Source organism: Orcinus orca, chromosome 10, assembly GCF_937001465.1.
Source record: "Orcinus orca chromosome 10, mOrcOrc1.1, whole genome shotgun sequence".
NCBI classification, from domain to species: Eukaryota; Metazoa; Chordata; class Mammalia; order Artiodactyla; family Delphinidae; genus Orcinus; species Orcinus orca.
The window spans coordinates 52,670,120-52,686,522 of record NC_064568.1 but is presented as its reverse complement, the minus strand read 5'-3'; the positions used below and the strand labels follow the sequence as shown (position 1 = coordinate 52,686,522).

General features: G+C 51.9%; 1 protein-coding gene across 7 annotated transcripts in view; it reads right to left on the bottom strand.

Moving 5' to 3' along the window:
* Nucleotides 1-353: 353 nt before the first annotated feature.
* The window catches only part of OSBPL10 (oxysterol binding protein like 10), a 377,433-nt gene continuing 361,383 nt past the window's right edge, over nucleotides 354-16,403 (bottom strand). For 6 of the 7 annotated variants that reach the window (XM_049715906.1, XM_049715903.1, XM_049715905.1 and 3 more), the window contains 4 exons: nucleotides 11,606-11,792; nucleotides 7,914-8,096; nucleotides 4,403-4,556; nucleotides 354-1,684 (listed from right to left, as the gene is read on the bottom strand). In XM_049715906.1, the coding sequence (XP_049571863.1) occupies nucleotides 1,640-1,684; nucleotides 4,403-4,556; nucleotides 7,914-8,096; nucleotides 11,606-11,792 (569 nt within the window). In that variant the 3' untranslated portion in view covers nucleotides 354-1,639. The remainder of the gene's footprint in view (nucleotides 1,685-4,402; nucleotides 4,557-7,913; nucleotides 8,097-11,605; nucleotides 11,793-16,403) is intronic. The other variant, XM_049715907.1, reaches the window with a different exon arrangement.

Sequence of the window (16,403 nt, the reverse complement as noted above, 5' to 3'; positions counted from 1 at the left end):
GATTACTTTTCGGTCTTCTCACTGAGGATTTTCTTCTCAAAATAGCACCTATTCCACTTTCCCTCTCAGAAATAAAATGGTTCCAAACACTTTACTCTCCTGGATGTTTTAAGACGATGGACTAGAACAAGCCTACATTATGGTTTTGCCTGGTAAGTCACTTCTCTCAAAACAAGACTATTCACTAGATGTGACCTTATGACCTTGTCACAAAATATCCATACATGATGTTTTGATGAAAATATCATTGCTGTTCACATCAAATTAATACTAATCAATAAAATTTGAGTTCACTCAGAGCCACCAATTCCAACAGAACTTAGGAATCCCTAAAGATGAAAAACAGACACACAGATAAGTATAGTATTTAATCGAAATATATTTGTCTAATATCTACAAAGTGTGAACAATTGGTCTTAAGAAAGCAGACAAAAGGCACAAAATTAGTATTACTACAGAGAAGCATTCATGCTACTGGATTGTATAAATATTCTCATTAGAGTGGCACAGTAAAAAATAAATTAAGCATTGAGCAAAGATCAAATACTTCATTTTCTCCTTGCTTTCTTATATTCTGGTCATGTCTTGACCTCATTTGTAAAGGCTGAAGACTGAAACTGAACTGAAACCATGAAACACTTATGCAGGCTTTATGGATGTTTTAATCACAGTGGTTTCCTTGCAGAATTCGGGTCAAACAAGAGGTGCACTTTAAAAAAAATCCACAGGATATTCTTTTCTCTTTCCCCAAACGAAATATAAGATTGAGGCTGTGGTGGTGCATGTTTGCAAACACCGCATGTTTGCAATGCGTGTATTTCATTTCTAAAGCCCTTTTTTCAAGATAAAAGTAGTGCAGTCTCCATATGACTTGTTTTCTACCATGAAAGAAGCAGCTTCTGAAAATGGTATGACTAGAGCTTTGAGCATGAGAAATTATCAGAAAGCTTCTGGGGCAAGGAGGTGGGAGGAACATTCCAAGGTAGGCCTGGCTCTAGGCTCTCCCAGGGGTGCTCCATCCTGGAAGGCTCCGGCATAAACCTTTAACAGCGTCCTGCCCGCTCTCCATCCAGCAGGAAATGGCAGTTGATCTGTCTTGCATATGGACAAACAAATGTTGACTTGGGAGGGGACTGGGAAGCACAGCGATTATTCTGAAATGACAACCACCTTCTACCAGATGGACAGCAGTAGGGCCACGCCAGTTCACCTTTGTTTGAACAGGAGTTGTCAACTGGAGAATACTTGGTGAGTGCAAAAGTATTTGGCAAAGTGAAAAGTAGAAAACTTCAAACCTCATTGATAAAAAGGAGCTCATAATTACCCACTTCAATATTGTTAAGTGCACTATTTACATGTGTAATAATATCCAGCAGACATAGCGCATGCGTGTGAACATACAGTGTGCCGAGAGCTTGCACACAGACGTGTGTGCACACGCATGCCCCAAATGGCTCTTGAATAAATTCAATCCCATAGTAGAGTCTGGGGGTGCATTTTTCACAGTACATAATTTCCCTCTCAGGTACCATGTCTTGAATGCAAGAGGTCTCAGGAAATACCAGAAGAACCTTGATACTGTACCACTTTAATTCCTACAAAAACAGGACCGTTTCTGAAAGTTCTGCATCTCCACCCATTAGTGTGCCTTCCAAAGCGGATTGAAGTATACCCAGCCGTCACCCTGCAAGAGAGAGGAGGACACATCATTACATGGAGACCTGTCGGCGAGACAAGGGGAGAAGCAAGGGTATCCCCTGCTGCGCTAGTACCACACAGTACCATGCAGTGCTGGTTACCATCTATCTGTTCAGGACCACCAACCTGTGTGCCGGCCTCTCCTGATGTCTCACAGCCAAGCCATGCTGGTGGTCTCACCACCCCTCCTCAGCCCGGCTGCTTTTTAGAGCCCATGGGATCTTCGTATCTGGCATTTTGGGAGGAAACCCCACAAAACGACCAAAGTAACGAGGGGGAGGGCTTTGTTGGTTTACATCAAGATTAGTTGGCCAAAAAAAAAAAAAAGGCCTTTGAAACAGGGACAGGAGAAAAAGGAGGGTAGTTGGACAAACGGACAGGGAAGAGAAAAGACAAGGGCCTGAATAGGAGGAATCTGCCCAAACCAGTGACTTTTACCACCCACCAGGCTGGAGGGGAGTGCCCAACAAAGGGCACACGCAAGGCCGCAGTCAAAAGACATCAGCACACACAGGAGAGGACACCAGTCAAATACCAGTGAGAAAAAGGCAAGAATCAAAATGGTATGCAATCTGGTGCTAGACTAGAGGGATGTACTGAATGGTAATCAAGCTGGTGCGGGGATGATTTGTATTCTTTAAATATCCTCAAGCCTCCTGTTATAAACAGACTGGCTTTTCTTACACTCTATGGGAGGAAAACGATGTTTTTTGGTTGTTGTCATTTTACTTTTTTTTTTTTTGTGGTACGCAGGCCTCTCACTGTTGCGGCCTCTCCCGTCGCTGAGCACAGGCTCCGGACGCACAGGCTCCGGACGTGCAGGCTCAGCGGCCACGGCTCACGGGCCCAGCCACTCCGCGGCATGTGGGATCTTCCCGGACCAGGGCATGAACCCGCGTCCCCTGCATCGGCAGATGGACCCCCAACCACTGCGCCACCAGGGAAGCCCTATTTTACTTTTTACTGTGCAACTTTCCACAGAAGCCGGGCAACCTAGTTGTCTCAGAGAGACAAGATCCGGCAGAAGGATCCCTGGGGGATTCTGTGATGGTTAATTTTATGTGTTGACTGGCTCTGGATTAAACATTGTTTCTGAGCACAGGGGAGGGGGCGGTGCTTCCAGATGAGGGTAGCATTTGAATTGGTGGGTGGAGTAATGTAGATATCCCACCCCCATGAGGTGAGCATCATGCAATGTGCCCAGGGCCTGAATGGAACAAAAGGTGGAGGAAGCAGGAACTGGCCCTTTCTTTCCTGCCTCACTCATCCTGACTTCTGCCCTCGGCTGGGATTCACACTGTCAGCTCCCCTGGGTCTCAGGCCTTTGGACTGAATCATACCACTGGCTTTCCCGCAGTTCCACCTCGCAAACCACAGATCCCATGGCTTTTCAGCCTCCACGATCTCATAATAAATCTATTTAAATTTCTATCTTCTGTTGGTTCTGTGCTGTTTCTCTGGAGAACCCTGACTAATACAGAGTCACCTCCCCTGGGCAAGGCCTCCAAACAGGGATACACTCAGAGTCTCCCCAAGAAGGCTTCCTGTCTGAACCAGCATCTGACCTTGACATCTGTGCTCAGCCCACGGCCCTAGTTCCTGCCTCTAGGAGACACGTGGCTGCTTCCTGCCCAGACCAGAAGCCCAGCTCAAGGTCACTAACTCTCCCCGCAGACCTCCAGCTCCAGGGAGCCATCCTTCCAAGGAGCAGAAGACAGACACCAGCAGTGCCTAGGCAAGGAAAGCCCAGACAGACTTCAATTGGCCGTTTAAACTTTTAAAAATTCCTTGACACCAGATGAATATCAGATCTCATAAAAATTCTGATTTCTGGCTTCTCTTGAAGAACTGGGCCATCAGCCTGTGACGGCCTGGAGGTCAGTGGCATCCACCCTTTTAGATACAGACCCTGGGTCTGCCCTGCCCTCACCAGCCTGTTTCTCTCATTGATGCTGCCAAGCTCCTGACCAGCCTGCCTTAAAAATTGTGGCTCCGGGCTTCCCTGGTGGCGCAGTGGTTGAGAGTCCGCCTGCCGATGCAGGGGACGCGAGTTCGTGCCCCGGTCCGGGAGGATCCCACTTGCCGCGGAGCGGCTGGGCCCGTGAGCCATGGCCGCTGAGCCTGCGCGTCCGGAGCCTGTGCTCCGAAACGGGAGAGGCCACAGCAGTGAGAGGCCTGCGTACCACAAAAAAAAAAAAAAAAAAAAAAAATGGTGTCTCCTACACCTTTGTCATTTCCAGTTCTGTTCTCAGAATGCTGCCCGGCTGTGCCACAAACAACTGGGCACAGGGCACCTTGCCCAGTCAGGGGGTGAGGGGCGTGTGTGGGGGTCCCCTTCCAACACCACTTCCAGCAGCAGCGCCGGGACGCAGACCCCCGCGGGCCTCCCCGGCACGTCCATCCCCCATTGGGCCCCTGGGAGGCAAAGCTCTGAAAGGGTGCTGTCATGGAGAAGGTTCCAACCCACCCAGGTGTGGAGCTGGTCTGGGAGGGGCTTCCCGACCAATCTGCTACTGAAGGCAGAGTAGCTGGGCCGTGGTCTTTGTGAAGCAGCCCCACTCCATGCCTCCCCGCGGGCGGGTACGCCTCCCTGATGGGGGAGCCACGGCCACCATGCCCAGACCTCCCAGGCCCCCCCTGCCCGTCCGGCGGCCGCGATAGGGGACAGCCCGTCCTCCCCGCCCAGGACGCCCGGTACGGTCACCTCCTGGATGAAGTACTTGGGCCGCCAGGGAGTGCGGAGGTTCTCCCGCTTCCGCTCCTCTGTGCGCTGCTTCTCCTCCAGCCGCCGCTTTTGCTCGGTGGCAGCGTCGATGTCCCCCAGCCGCAAGCATCGGGTCACCTCCCGCCAGAGGTTCCTGGGGGCAGGGGTCATTGGGGACAGGGAACAGTCAGGCAGGGCCAGCAGCCTGAGGCTGCGGTCCTGGGCGAGGAAGGGCCCGAGCCGAGGATGCTGGGCTGTGGGGCAGGAGGGGGTGAGCAGCTCACTCCACAGGCCCAGGGCCCCACCTGCACCCAGATCTGAATCCCCTCTCCCCTCCCGGGCTCTGAGCGTCTAGACCAATCTGGGGAAGACTGGAGCAATCAAACTGCTCCTACAGACAAAATCTACAGCAGACCCTGCCACGGGGCATTCACCACATTCCTAAACATTTTACATATGGATTAACTCATCTCATCAACACAACACCCCAGGGATATAGATGCGATACTATCGCCCCATTGTAAAGGGGAGAAAAACAGATCCACATAAGGTGAAGTGACCTGCCAGAGGTCAGCAGGCTGATGGATGTGAACAGTGGCTGCTCTCCCACCGGGAGCCCCGTATTAGGAGTTACAGACCCTGGGGGATCCGTCACCTCCCTGTGTCTACACGCAAAGTTAGACACATTCATTCATTCACTCACTCACTCCTTCATTCACTGGAGAAGGCGGCAGCTTCCCTCCTCAGGAAGCCAGGGTGCCCCCTCCAGTCCCACTCTGTGCTGGAGGGAGGGGACCAGCACTGAGGTGAAGGGGGACACTTCCTCACTTCGGCACATCAGGACCAGTCGGTATTCCGCACAAGGGAACCAGGCTTTGGGGGTATGATGTCTCTGCAGCTGGGGCCAAGCAGAAGCTCTCCGTTAGATCCTGGGCCAGGAGCCCGCAGGGGAGTGGCCAGTGCATCCAGGACAGCAGCCCTCCTGGGGGACCCGAGCCCAGGAACCGATGGGGCCCGCGCTCTGGCTGCAAGGCCAGCCTGCCCACCGCCGCCCAGCACCCCACCATGCAGAGGGTACAGTGGCACCCTGGCTCCGAACTTACACAGTGGAAGGTGGGAGAAAGCCAGGTCCTACCAGCCTCACAGCGCTTGCTCTTTCTACCACGCCCTGACAGCTGACTTAAGAGGGGAAAAGATGGCCTAATACAGGAAAGGAAGGTGGCGAAGCAGACAGGGAGGGCTGGTGCCTGGTCAAATCAGTCTTTTCCATCACCTGAACCCTCAACACACACCTTGGCGCTGAGGGAAGGACTGGGTGCCCGGACATCCAGGGTTGGGGTGCTCTCAGGGCAGGACCTCCCCTGATAAGGCCCATCATAAAATAGTGGCCCCAAATTTAGACGATAGAGAGCCCCAGGGACTGCAGATGGGGTGGTGAGCAAAGAGCCGGCCCACAGGTCAAGGGCTATGCCCAGACACCCACCAAGAACCCCCTGGAGGGGCTCTGCTTCCGAAGGCTCTGAACTTCAGGACAAAGGGAAAGGCGGAAAAGCCTTCAGGGCGGAGAGGGCGGGGGCAAGTCGGCAAGAAAAGCTAAAAGGAAGCCCAGGGGAGCCTTTGCTAGAAGCGGAGGTCCCGGTGGCCAAGGGCCAGGTGGTGGCTAGGCCGGGTGTGGCCAGCATTGCCGTGTGGAGGGCTCCAGCCCGAGCAGGATGCCTGCGCGGGCCGGGCTCTGAGCACCGCGAGCACATTGACAGCAGTGGGCCAATGTAAGAGCAGCTTCACTCTCCCCTTCATGCGGCAGGGGTTCCCCTCCACAGGGGCTGGTGGGGGCCTGGCCACTGTGGGGCTGAGACCACTAGGCGGGCCCTCCTTCGCCTCCTCAGGTGAGGCCTGGCACAGGTGGCTGGGCTCAGGTGCTCTGAGTGGCAGGCGCTACACCTCAAGGCCATTCCCGCCTCGGAGAACAAGGTGGGCTGCTGGGTTTGTCAACAGTAAAGTCCACGTATGCGAGACGAGAAGAGGCGATACGCCCCTCTCTCTGGTTGCAGACTCCATCCTCCATCCATTCCACTCCCAGCAAGGCTTAATGAGGAGCAGCTAACCTACTCAACAGTCTTGGAATAACAGCTCAAAGGAATCATAGTTTTGTTGTCAACAGCCATACCAGAAACAAGCGGTGCTGTGACAGCAACCACAGGGCTCCTGATTCTGGGGAGGTGTCGTCAGAGGCCAGGGGAGGGATTCCTTCCTGTCACAGTCCAAAGGGCTGGGTTCACGCCCTCCATTTGGACTCAGAGAAGGTTACACGCTGATCAACAAGAATGAGTGGACTAATCCTACCACAAAGCCAAGTTTCCAGGACACTGCAGCCCTCTTTCTATTAAACTCGGTGATAATGTATGATTTATACACACTGGTATCCCTGCTTTGTTTCCACATAAAAAGCACCTTTCCAATTTCATTACAAACTCTTCCTGTAATGGCAAACCCTTTCAAAGAATCATCTGTAATTTCACTTTAACCCTATATCCTCTTTCTACAGAGCAGCATGCTTTTAGATAAGAGCGGGGCCAGCAAACCGCCAGAGACTAAACGTTTTAGGCTCTACAGGCCATTTGGTCTTGGTCGCAACTGTTTCACTGCTATTGTAGCCAGAGGGCAGCCACAAACGAGATACAAACAAATGGATGCAGCTGCGTTCCTGTAAAATTTTACAAAAATCAGCCAGAGATGGGATCTGGCCCATGGGCCATAGCTGGCTGACCTCCTGGATTAAAAAATTAAAATGGCCTATTTCCAGAAGATTCTGCTTCTGTACCTGCATAAACATCACTTTAAGTGGCTTGCGGGATATTCACATGATAGAGTGAATTCACCATAATTCACTTAACTGTTTTCCAATTGTTGCACAGTTAGATGGTTTCTTTTTCTTCCTTTTGTTTTAGTTTTTTTTAAAATACCCAAATTTCATATTTAAAACCTTTTGTGAATCGAAGAATTCTCCCTTAGATGAGATTCCCAGAAATGGACTACAAGAGGTGAACTCACAAATTTAAAGCTACTGATCCACGCAGCTAACCTGCACACCTTCCTACTGGAAGCACAGGGCAGAGAGTGTTAATTTTATCACAGCCTTGCAGGCACTGAATTTTTTTGAATTATGTTGCTAATCTGGTAAGAAAAAACCAAGTATCTCATTGCTTTGCTGCACAGCTCTTTGATTACTAGCATCTCTCTGTATTTAACTTTACAATTAAATAACAGACCCACAGAGTTGACAAACTCTTTTAGGACAGGCATTAAAGTCTGGGCGGGCTGTTTTCACACTCCACCCCATGACTGCAGAGCAACTAAACAAAGTGACACACACCTAAGTGACACACAGAGGACAATTCAAGTTTCCAAAGGAATGATTCCTGGCCCCTTTGCATTGGGCTTCCTCTCTGCCCCTTGGGTCAAGTGCTGAGGACAACAAAGCTTGGAGAGGAGCACATGGCCTGGTCCCCACCTGGACTCCATGGGGCCCTGCTTCTCCAGGGGTCGGATCTTCTTGGGGTACACCGGCAGCATGGTCGTGTCAATGACCTTGGTCTCCCCGTTGTTGTAGGTGAACTCTAGGGTCCCATTCCACTCCCCGTGGGCTTTGCACACAATGGTGTTGGTCGGGTTGTGCTTCACTTCTGCTGTGACCCTGAATTAATGAAGCATCGAATAAACACGCTTTGCAACGTTATTAGAACACAGACAGACTTCAACAGGCATCCTCACATGTAGAGATCTTTTTTTATGGGGTTGCTTTTTGCTCTTTTGCTCAAAGACTAGCTCTTAAAATGTGATCTAATATCCTTGAGCAGAATAAAGAAAGCATCAGTGGGAAAACAGGTAGGATCTGAATAAAGTCTGTAAATTAGTTCATAAGAATGCAGCAATGTTAATTTCTTAGTTTTTTTTCAATTGAAGTATAGTTAATTTACAATGTTGTGTTAGTTTCAAGTATACAGCAAAGTGATTCAGTTACACACACACACACACACTACACACACACACACTTTTTCAGATTCTTTTCCCTTATAGGTTATTACAAGCTATTGAATATATAGTTCCCTGTGCTATACAGTAGGTCCTTGTTGTTTACCTATTTTATATATAGTAGTGTGTATATGTCCATCCCAAAGTCCTAATTTATCCCCCCAATTTCTTAGTTTTTTTCAACTAATATTGTTTTATTGATTTTTGACAATAAATTAGATAGGCGGTTTAAAATTATACATGTTTTAACACTATATTGTATACACTATATACTGTGATTTGTTTAGTTGAATTTCATCAATTTCTTAGTTTTGATAAAAATGCCAAGGTTTTATAAGATGTTATTATTGGGGTGGAAATCACAAAACTCAGTAAAAACAAAATATAAATATCAATTAAGTGTATCTGGTCTATTGTGTCATTTAAAGTAGAACTAACTACCATATGACCCAGCCATCCCACTACTGGGCATATACCCTGAGAAAACCATAATTTAAAAAGACACATGTACCCCAATGTCCACTGCAGCACTATTTACAATGGCCAGGACATGAAAGCAACCTAAGTGTCCATCGACAGGTGAATGGATAAAGAAGATGTGGCATATATACATAATGGAATATTAGCCATAAAAAGAAATGAAATTGGGTCATTTGTAGAGATGTGGATGGACCTAGAGACTGTCATACCGAGTGAAGTCTGTCAGAAAGAGAAGAACAAATATCGTATATTAACGCATATATGTGGAATCTAGAAAAATGGTATAGATGAATCTATTTGCAGGGCAGGAATAGAAAAGGCAGATATAGGGGACGGATGTGTGGACACGGCATGCGGGGAGCAAAGGGGAGGGTGGGATGAATTGGGAGATTAGGTTTGACATAAATACACTACAACATGTGTAAAGTAGATTGTTAGTAGGAAGCTGCTGTATAGCACAGGGAGCTCAGCGCAGTGCTATGCGATGGCCTAGATGGGTGGGAGGGGGGGAGGGGAGGGGGAGGGGAGGGGGGAGGGAGAGGGGAGGGGGGAGGGGAGGGGAGGGGGAGGGGAGGGGGAGGGGAGGGGAGGGGGGAGGGGAGGGGAGGGGGAGGGGAGGGGAGGGGGAGGGGAGGGGGGAGGGAGAGGGGAGGGGGGAGGGAGAGGGGAGGGGGGAGGGAGGGGGGAGGGAGAGGGGAGGGGGAGGGAGGGGAGGGGGGGAGGGAGGGGAGGGGGGGGAGGGGAGGGGAGGGGGAGGGGAGGGGAGGGGGAGGGGAGGGGGAGGGGAGGGGAGGGGGAGGGGAGGGGAGGGGAGGGGGAGGGGAGGGGAGGGGAGGGGAGGGGGAGGGGAGGGGAGGGGAGGGGAGGGGAGGGGAGGGGAGGGGAGGGGAGGGGAGGGGGAGGGGAGGGGGAGGTTCAAGAGGGAGGGGATATATGTATACATATAGCTGAGTCACTTCACTGTATAGCAGAAACTAACACAAGATTCTAAAGCAATTATACTCCAATATATAAAACTTTAGGGCTTCCCTGGTGGCGCAGTGGTTGAGAGACCGCCTGTCGATACGGGGGACACGGGTTCGTGCCCCGGTCCAGGAGGATCCCCCATGCCGCGGAGCGGCTAGGCCCGTGAGCCATGGCCGCTGAGCCTGCGCGTCCGGAGCCTGTGCTCCGCAACGGGAGAGGCCACAACAGTGAGAGGCCCGTGTGCCGCAAAAAAAAAAAAAAAAAATATATATATATATATATATACACACACACATATATAAAACTTAAAAAAAAAAAAAATATATATATATATACCCTTCTCCTCCCTCAAATAGCAGCTAACGGTGTACATTTCAACCACCAAAAGAGTGTGAGAGTCCAGGGGGGAACTTTTCAATCACTAAACAAGGTCGAACCCCTCCAGCCTGGCTTCACAAGGGCCCCTGGTGGAGATGTGTGGCCCTTTGCCTCACTGACCCGGCCCGGGGGCTCCGGGTCTCAGCTCTGGGTGAAAGCAGAGCCCACCTCCCTCTCCCCAGGAGCCTGCTGCAGGCAGAGTAACACAGCAGAAACGGGAGGTGGAGGAGCCCGGGGCCTCTTTTTCTTTTTTTTTTGTTGGGGGGTGCCTCTCACTATTGCGGCCTCTCCCGTTGCGAAGCACAGGCTCCGGACGCGCAGGCTCAGCGGCCATGGCTCACGGGCCCAGCCGCTCTGCAGCATGTGGGTTCTTCCCGGACCGGGGCACGAACCCGTGTCCCCTCATCGGCAGGCGGATCCCCAACCACTGTGCCACCAGGGAAGCCCCGGTTCTTCTTTTCCTAATGGCCAAGCTTGGGATGAATTTGGTGTTTTCAAACCTAGGTCTGGAATTTTTCTCCCTGAGCCTGAACACCGCCGGGAGCCCAGGCGGCATCAGGAATCCTCCCAACGGCACACAGCAGAAGGGTATCCGTGCTGTGCTGGTAACGCTTTAACAACGGGCTCAACAGGAGGGAAAACGCCTGGTTTACAGCTTTTGCCAGTTTCTGTGCTGCCCCACCCACAGCGGATCTCAAGCTACCACTGGGGCATGAGGGGCCGCGGAGCTGGGGAGAAACGCGCATAATCAGCTCTTGGGGGCTGGTATGTTTGGCTCCAAAACGGCCACTGAAGGTGCCTACTTTCCAGGGGACACTCCAGCACCCCACATGAACGCCATCCGGAAAAGCTTTCCAAGAAAAAGGTCAAAGATGGGGGCTTGCTTATTATCCAGTGATCTGCTCCAAAGGGGGAAATTTATAATTAGAGCCATAAAAACGAGGTGATGCTCCCCTCAAACAGCGGGCCTCTCCTTCTGTTTCTTAGGACTGCTTCCCAGCTTCCAAAAGGAGAGAAACGGTCCTGCTCTCATAGATGCAGGATTCGGGATGTTGCATGGAGCTCACAGAACAACTGCATCGGTGCAGGTCAGGCCTCCGGCCTCGGAAGCGAGAGGTTACGATAACGCCAGGAGCCCTTTGTTCTCTGGGGCATGTTCCGCCAACACATCACCAGACTGGGGAGGGTTCAAGACGCCTCCGGTGAGACATGTCATCTGAAACAGATCTGTTAAATTGATCTTGATTTTACAACTCATCCCACGGCTGGAACCCAGTCTTCTGACGCAGACAAGAAACCTGGGGCATCGTGATCGGACAGACATGGAGTCTCCCTGGCCCCTCCTACCTGTGGACCTTCCCCCCGTAGAAAGGCTTTGTGTGGAAGATCACTGTCGCTGAGTACCCAGTCTTGGCGCAGGTGATGCTGACTTTTCCTCCGAGCTCCACCCAAGGGATGGTGAGGATAGACCGGGCGTAGGCACTGGGCAGGGTGAACACATACTCCTCCCCATGCTCCAGGAGCCGCAGCACACCTGAGGAAGACAGGAGGTAAGGGTTAGGCTCGCACACGAGGAAAGCGCAGCTGGTGAAACCGAGGAGGACCCTGAGGGGCTCCAGGGCACAGAGGCCTTTTTGTCTTCCGTTTCTTGTAGCCTCCAGGACCTTCCCTGAGTTCCAAAGGGCAGATTGCAACAGTTGCTAATCAAGGGAGGCGGAGCCAAGAAACCACCGGAGGCAAAAGATTAAAGGAACAGAGAAGCTCATCAAGATTAGGAGACCTGGGCTTCCCCGGTGGCGCAGTGGTTGAGAGTCCGCCTGCCGATGCAGGGGACGCAGGTTCGTGCCCCGGTCCAGGAAGATCCCACATGCCGCGGAGCAGCTGGGCCCGTGAGCCATGGCCGCTGAGCCTGCGCGTCCGGAGCCTGTGCTCCACAACGGGAGAGGCCACAACAGTGAGAGGCCCCGACAGGCTCCACAACGGGAGAGGCCACAGCAGTGGGAGGCCCCGCGTACCACGGAGACCTAATAGCACCTGAGACCCTGCACACACCCTAATCTTGTCAGCAACCCCACCCTTGAACCATTGCTATAAAACTCCTCATCAAATCCTCCCCAATTGGGACACACAGTTTTCAAGGGCAGGAGCCCGCTGTGTCCCCCTTTGCCTGGCAAAGAAATAAAGCTGTTCTTTTCTACTTCACCCAAAACTATGTCTCCGAGATTCAATTCAGCACCGGTGCACAGAGAAGCTGAGCTTTGGGCATCACTGGGGACCAGAAGATGCAAAGATGAGAAACCAAACACACTCCTGCAACAGACGTCACGCCTCCCACCTCCACAGAGGCCGGCCACCCACGTGCCATTTATCTATTTGCTGCATCTCTACTGCACGAGAGATGCTGAGAACACGTGGTGAACAAGACAGACCCGCCCTCTGCCCTCAAGGAGCCAAAGGGAAAGGTGGGCGTGAATGAAGCACTTGCAAACACAAAACTGTGACTGTGATGGGGTGGGAGGGGGAGGTGCCCGGGGCCTCCAGCAGCAGGGGCTGAGCTGGGAGGGGAGGCTTCCCGGTGGAAGGGACATTCGAGCTGGGTAAGAGTTGAGTTGGGGAAGAGGGGAGGGAAAGTAGAAGCAGGGGGAGGCATGTGCAAAGGCCCTGTGGTGGGAAGGAGCCGGGTGAGCACGGGGGTCTGAGAAAAGGGGCCCAGGGAAGAAAGGGAAGTGGTGTGTATAGGTATGGAGGCTGCCCAGGTCTACAGGGGCCAGGCCTCATCTTTAAACTTCGAAAAAGCCTGTTAAGGAGTTCTGCCTTTATCCTGAGAGCAGCAGAGATAACCTCAAAGCTTTTCAGGAAGTTACAAAGCAAGAGTGCACAGCTGCTGTCCCCACCCGGGGGGCACCCACCCCTTGATCAGAGGTTCTCCAGGCTGGGAGCCAAGTACTAGTCTCGGAGAGATCTGATCCTCTTGAAACAATGCAAAATGACGTGGGCTTGTCTCTTTTTCTAGGGAAAGGAACCACAGTTTTGAACAAGTTCTCAAAGGCTGCCGTGAACTACCCCGACAGGCGCCGTCTCCCAGGGCTGCTGTACGGCTGGTGCATTGACACCCAGCCCCTGCTCTGGCTTGTCCGGTCGGGCACCCACAGGGCCCCCTCTGCTGAGGGCAGCACGTCCTGGGCTGGCAGAGGCCTGGGAACCCACACGCCTGGCTCACTGAGGTTTGCTCTGTGTGAGGGGCCTTCTCGGCCTCCCACCCTGCAGTGGGGCTTCGCTCCCTGTAGAAAAGCCCTCCCAGCTCTATTCCTGCCCACTCTGGGCCTGCAATGGTCAAGTGCAGCAAGAGCCTCAGGAAGGTCAGTTCTGTCCTTCGGCCAGAACTATGTGACTGGAGGTGTTAGTGATGTCCCCTCCCTGGGCCCCTGGTTCCTCCACCGGAAAGAGCGAGGAGGGGGCTCCATGTGCCCTGGGGGACCCTTCCTGGCCACCCAGCACTTCCAGGGGCTTCACGTGCAGTGTCTTCTGTGAGCTTCACAACTACTCAACGCAGCATCAATTATTATCATTTTTAAATGAGGAGGTGGAAAGGGAAACTCAGAGGGGTTAAGTAATTTGACTGGTCGGTACTTCTCTCTGAGACTAGATTAGCATGTCAGTCAACAGAGCTAGATTACTCAGCCCTAAAAAAGAATGAAATAATGCCATTTTCAGCAACAGGGATGGACCTAGAGTTGATCATACTAAGTGAAGTAAGTCAGATAAAGACAAATATCATATGATATCACTTATATGTGGAACCTAAAATATGACACAAATGAACTTATCTATGAAACAGATTCACAGACACAGAGAACAGACCTGTGGTTGCCAAGGAGGAGGGGGGTTGGGAGAGGGATGGAGTGGGAGTTTGGGATTAGCAGATGCAAACTATTATACATAGGATGGATAAACAACAAGGTCCTACTGTATAGCACGGGGAACTCTATTCAACATCCTGCAATAAACCATAACGGAAAAGAATATGGAAAAGAATGTATATCTACACACACACACACATGCACACACACATATACTTATAACTGAGTCACTTTGTTGTATAGCAGAAATTAACACAACACTGTAAATCAGCTACACTTCAATAAAATTAAAATAAATTAAAAAAAATCAATCAATCAACAGAGCTAGAATCTGCCCAGCAGAGAGACAGTGTATGTGTGTGTGTCCCTTTCAGCCCTGGGGAGCTTGCCAGGAGAGTCTGAGGAGAGGGGACTAAAGGTACAAAGCGATCAAGAATGCTGAGTTTCCAAAGTCAATATGAAGATGTACTCAGGAGTCACTCAATTTACCCTTAAAAACTCCTTGCATCGCCCAGGAGCCACAGTTTTTGGAATAAACCAGGCTTGTCCAGAACCCGCAACCTCACTCCCCCAGGTAAGTCCAGCAAAGTTACACCTGCTGACCCACAGACACAGGGGGCCGGTGTGGAAACCCCAGGGGCCCATGTGCGTCTGGGGGTCGTGACCTCCCCCAGGGAGGCAGGATGCTCACACATGGGCACAGGAAGGAGAGAAGACCCCCCCCACCCCGAGAAAAAGCAGACTCAGGTCACTCACAATCGCGCGGGCAGGACTAAGGGGCAGAGATCGCAGCAACATTTAGATCTCTCTCCTTAACCAGGAAGAGAACTGAATACATGTAACATAAACGCACAGACAGCACGGCTCCACTACACCAAATACACTGAATATCAGAGCACACTGACTTCTCCCCACCTCCCCACTCGCCAGAGCTCCCAATGAAATTACGCCATCTTTCCCAAAGCCAAGCCTTGGGCCACCGAACACCCTCCCTCTGTCACTTATCCCTCCCCGCAGTTCAGGGGGCAGAGCTGCCCCAGGTGACCGCTGAGGCCCTGTCCTGTGATGCACAAGGGTGGACCTGTGTCTGCAAGGTGGATTCGACACCAATGTGTCGCTTCTTACAGCTTGTGCTCAGGACCCTGGAAGAAGAATGGCCAGGCCTGGTATACTTTTTGTTTCCAAGCGTACTTTGTGTCTTTCCTAGAATTACGCTGCTAAGAAGAGAGCGAAGCAGGTGGTAAAGTTTATGCCGAACAGGTCTGACACCAACAGTCAAGAGGAACCGGAAGTGGAAGTTGGAAAGAGAGAGGCTCCAGCAGACTCCCCACCCACCCCTCCGCCCCAGTTCTACTCGAAAGCCTCCGGTTCCCTGAGTGCCAGCCGCATCCTCATAGCCTCACGGCCTGTGGCAGCGGGAGGGGCCCTGAGACCCTGAGGAGGAGGCTGCTGGTCCCTGTGTCACCTGCCTTCAAGGGCCCAGAGAAGGCAGCTCTTTGTCCCCCATCCTCACCCTCCATGCGGATGGACTATGTGGCAGTAAAGTCCTCCCAGGGGCCCAAATGTCCCCTGACAGCACTGCCCCACCCCCGATGTCTACAATGTCCCCCTCTGTTGTCAGCCTTTCCAGCCTCTGACCTGCCGTACTCTGGGGACCCCCACCCATTTGCACATCCTGTGGTGGCCTCTCTCAGTGGGCCAGGACCACGCGACAGCCACGAGCGCCACGTGCTGAGTCTTCCTGGTCTCATTCACGAATATAAACTTGGTGAGGTAGGATCATGCCACTGATATTTCCTTTAGAACATACTTACCTGGAGCATACGCCACCATTTTTTAAAAGCCCTAGATGAGATCTTAGAGGATCATTCCAACTCCTCCGTCCCTCGCCAGCCTGGTGACCTTAAGTTCTCTGCCCCTCGGCTGCCTCATCCGTGATGCAGGGATAATGGTACCCGCACCTCACGGGGCTGTAAAAAAGGCAACACTGAAACTCAGCTAAGGGCACGCAGCCTGCTACACCGCTGGAATCCTGATCACACCCCCATCTCGTGGCAGGTGAATTCTCAGCAGCGGTACTTGGGAACAAAGAAGAAATCACAGAATCTGCTGACGGCTGATGCACATGGGGGATCCCTCCTCCCTCTCATCTTCGGAAAAATCTCTTCCAAACCAAGGTGAAACTTCCTGCAAGTCCACAGAAATCAGAAAAGTGAGCCCCAGAGCAAGGCTGGTTTAAAGCACTGGCAAGACCACACTCCCAGGCTCTTTTCTGAAAATCCATA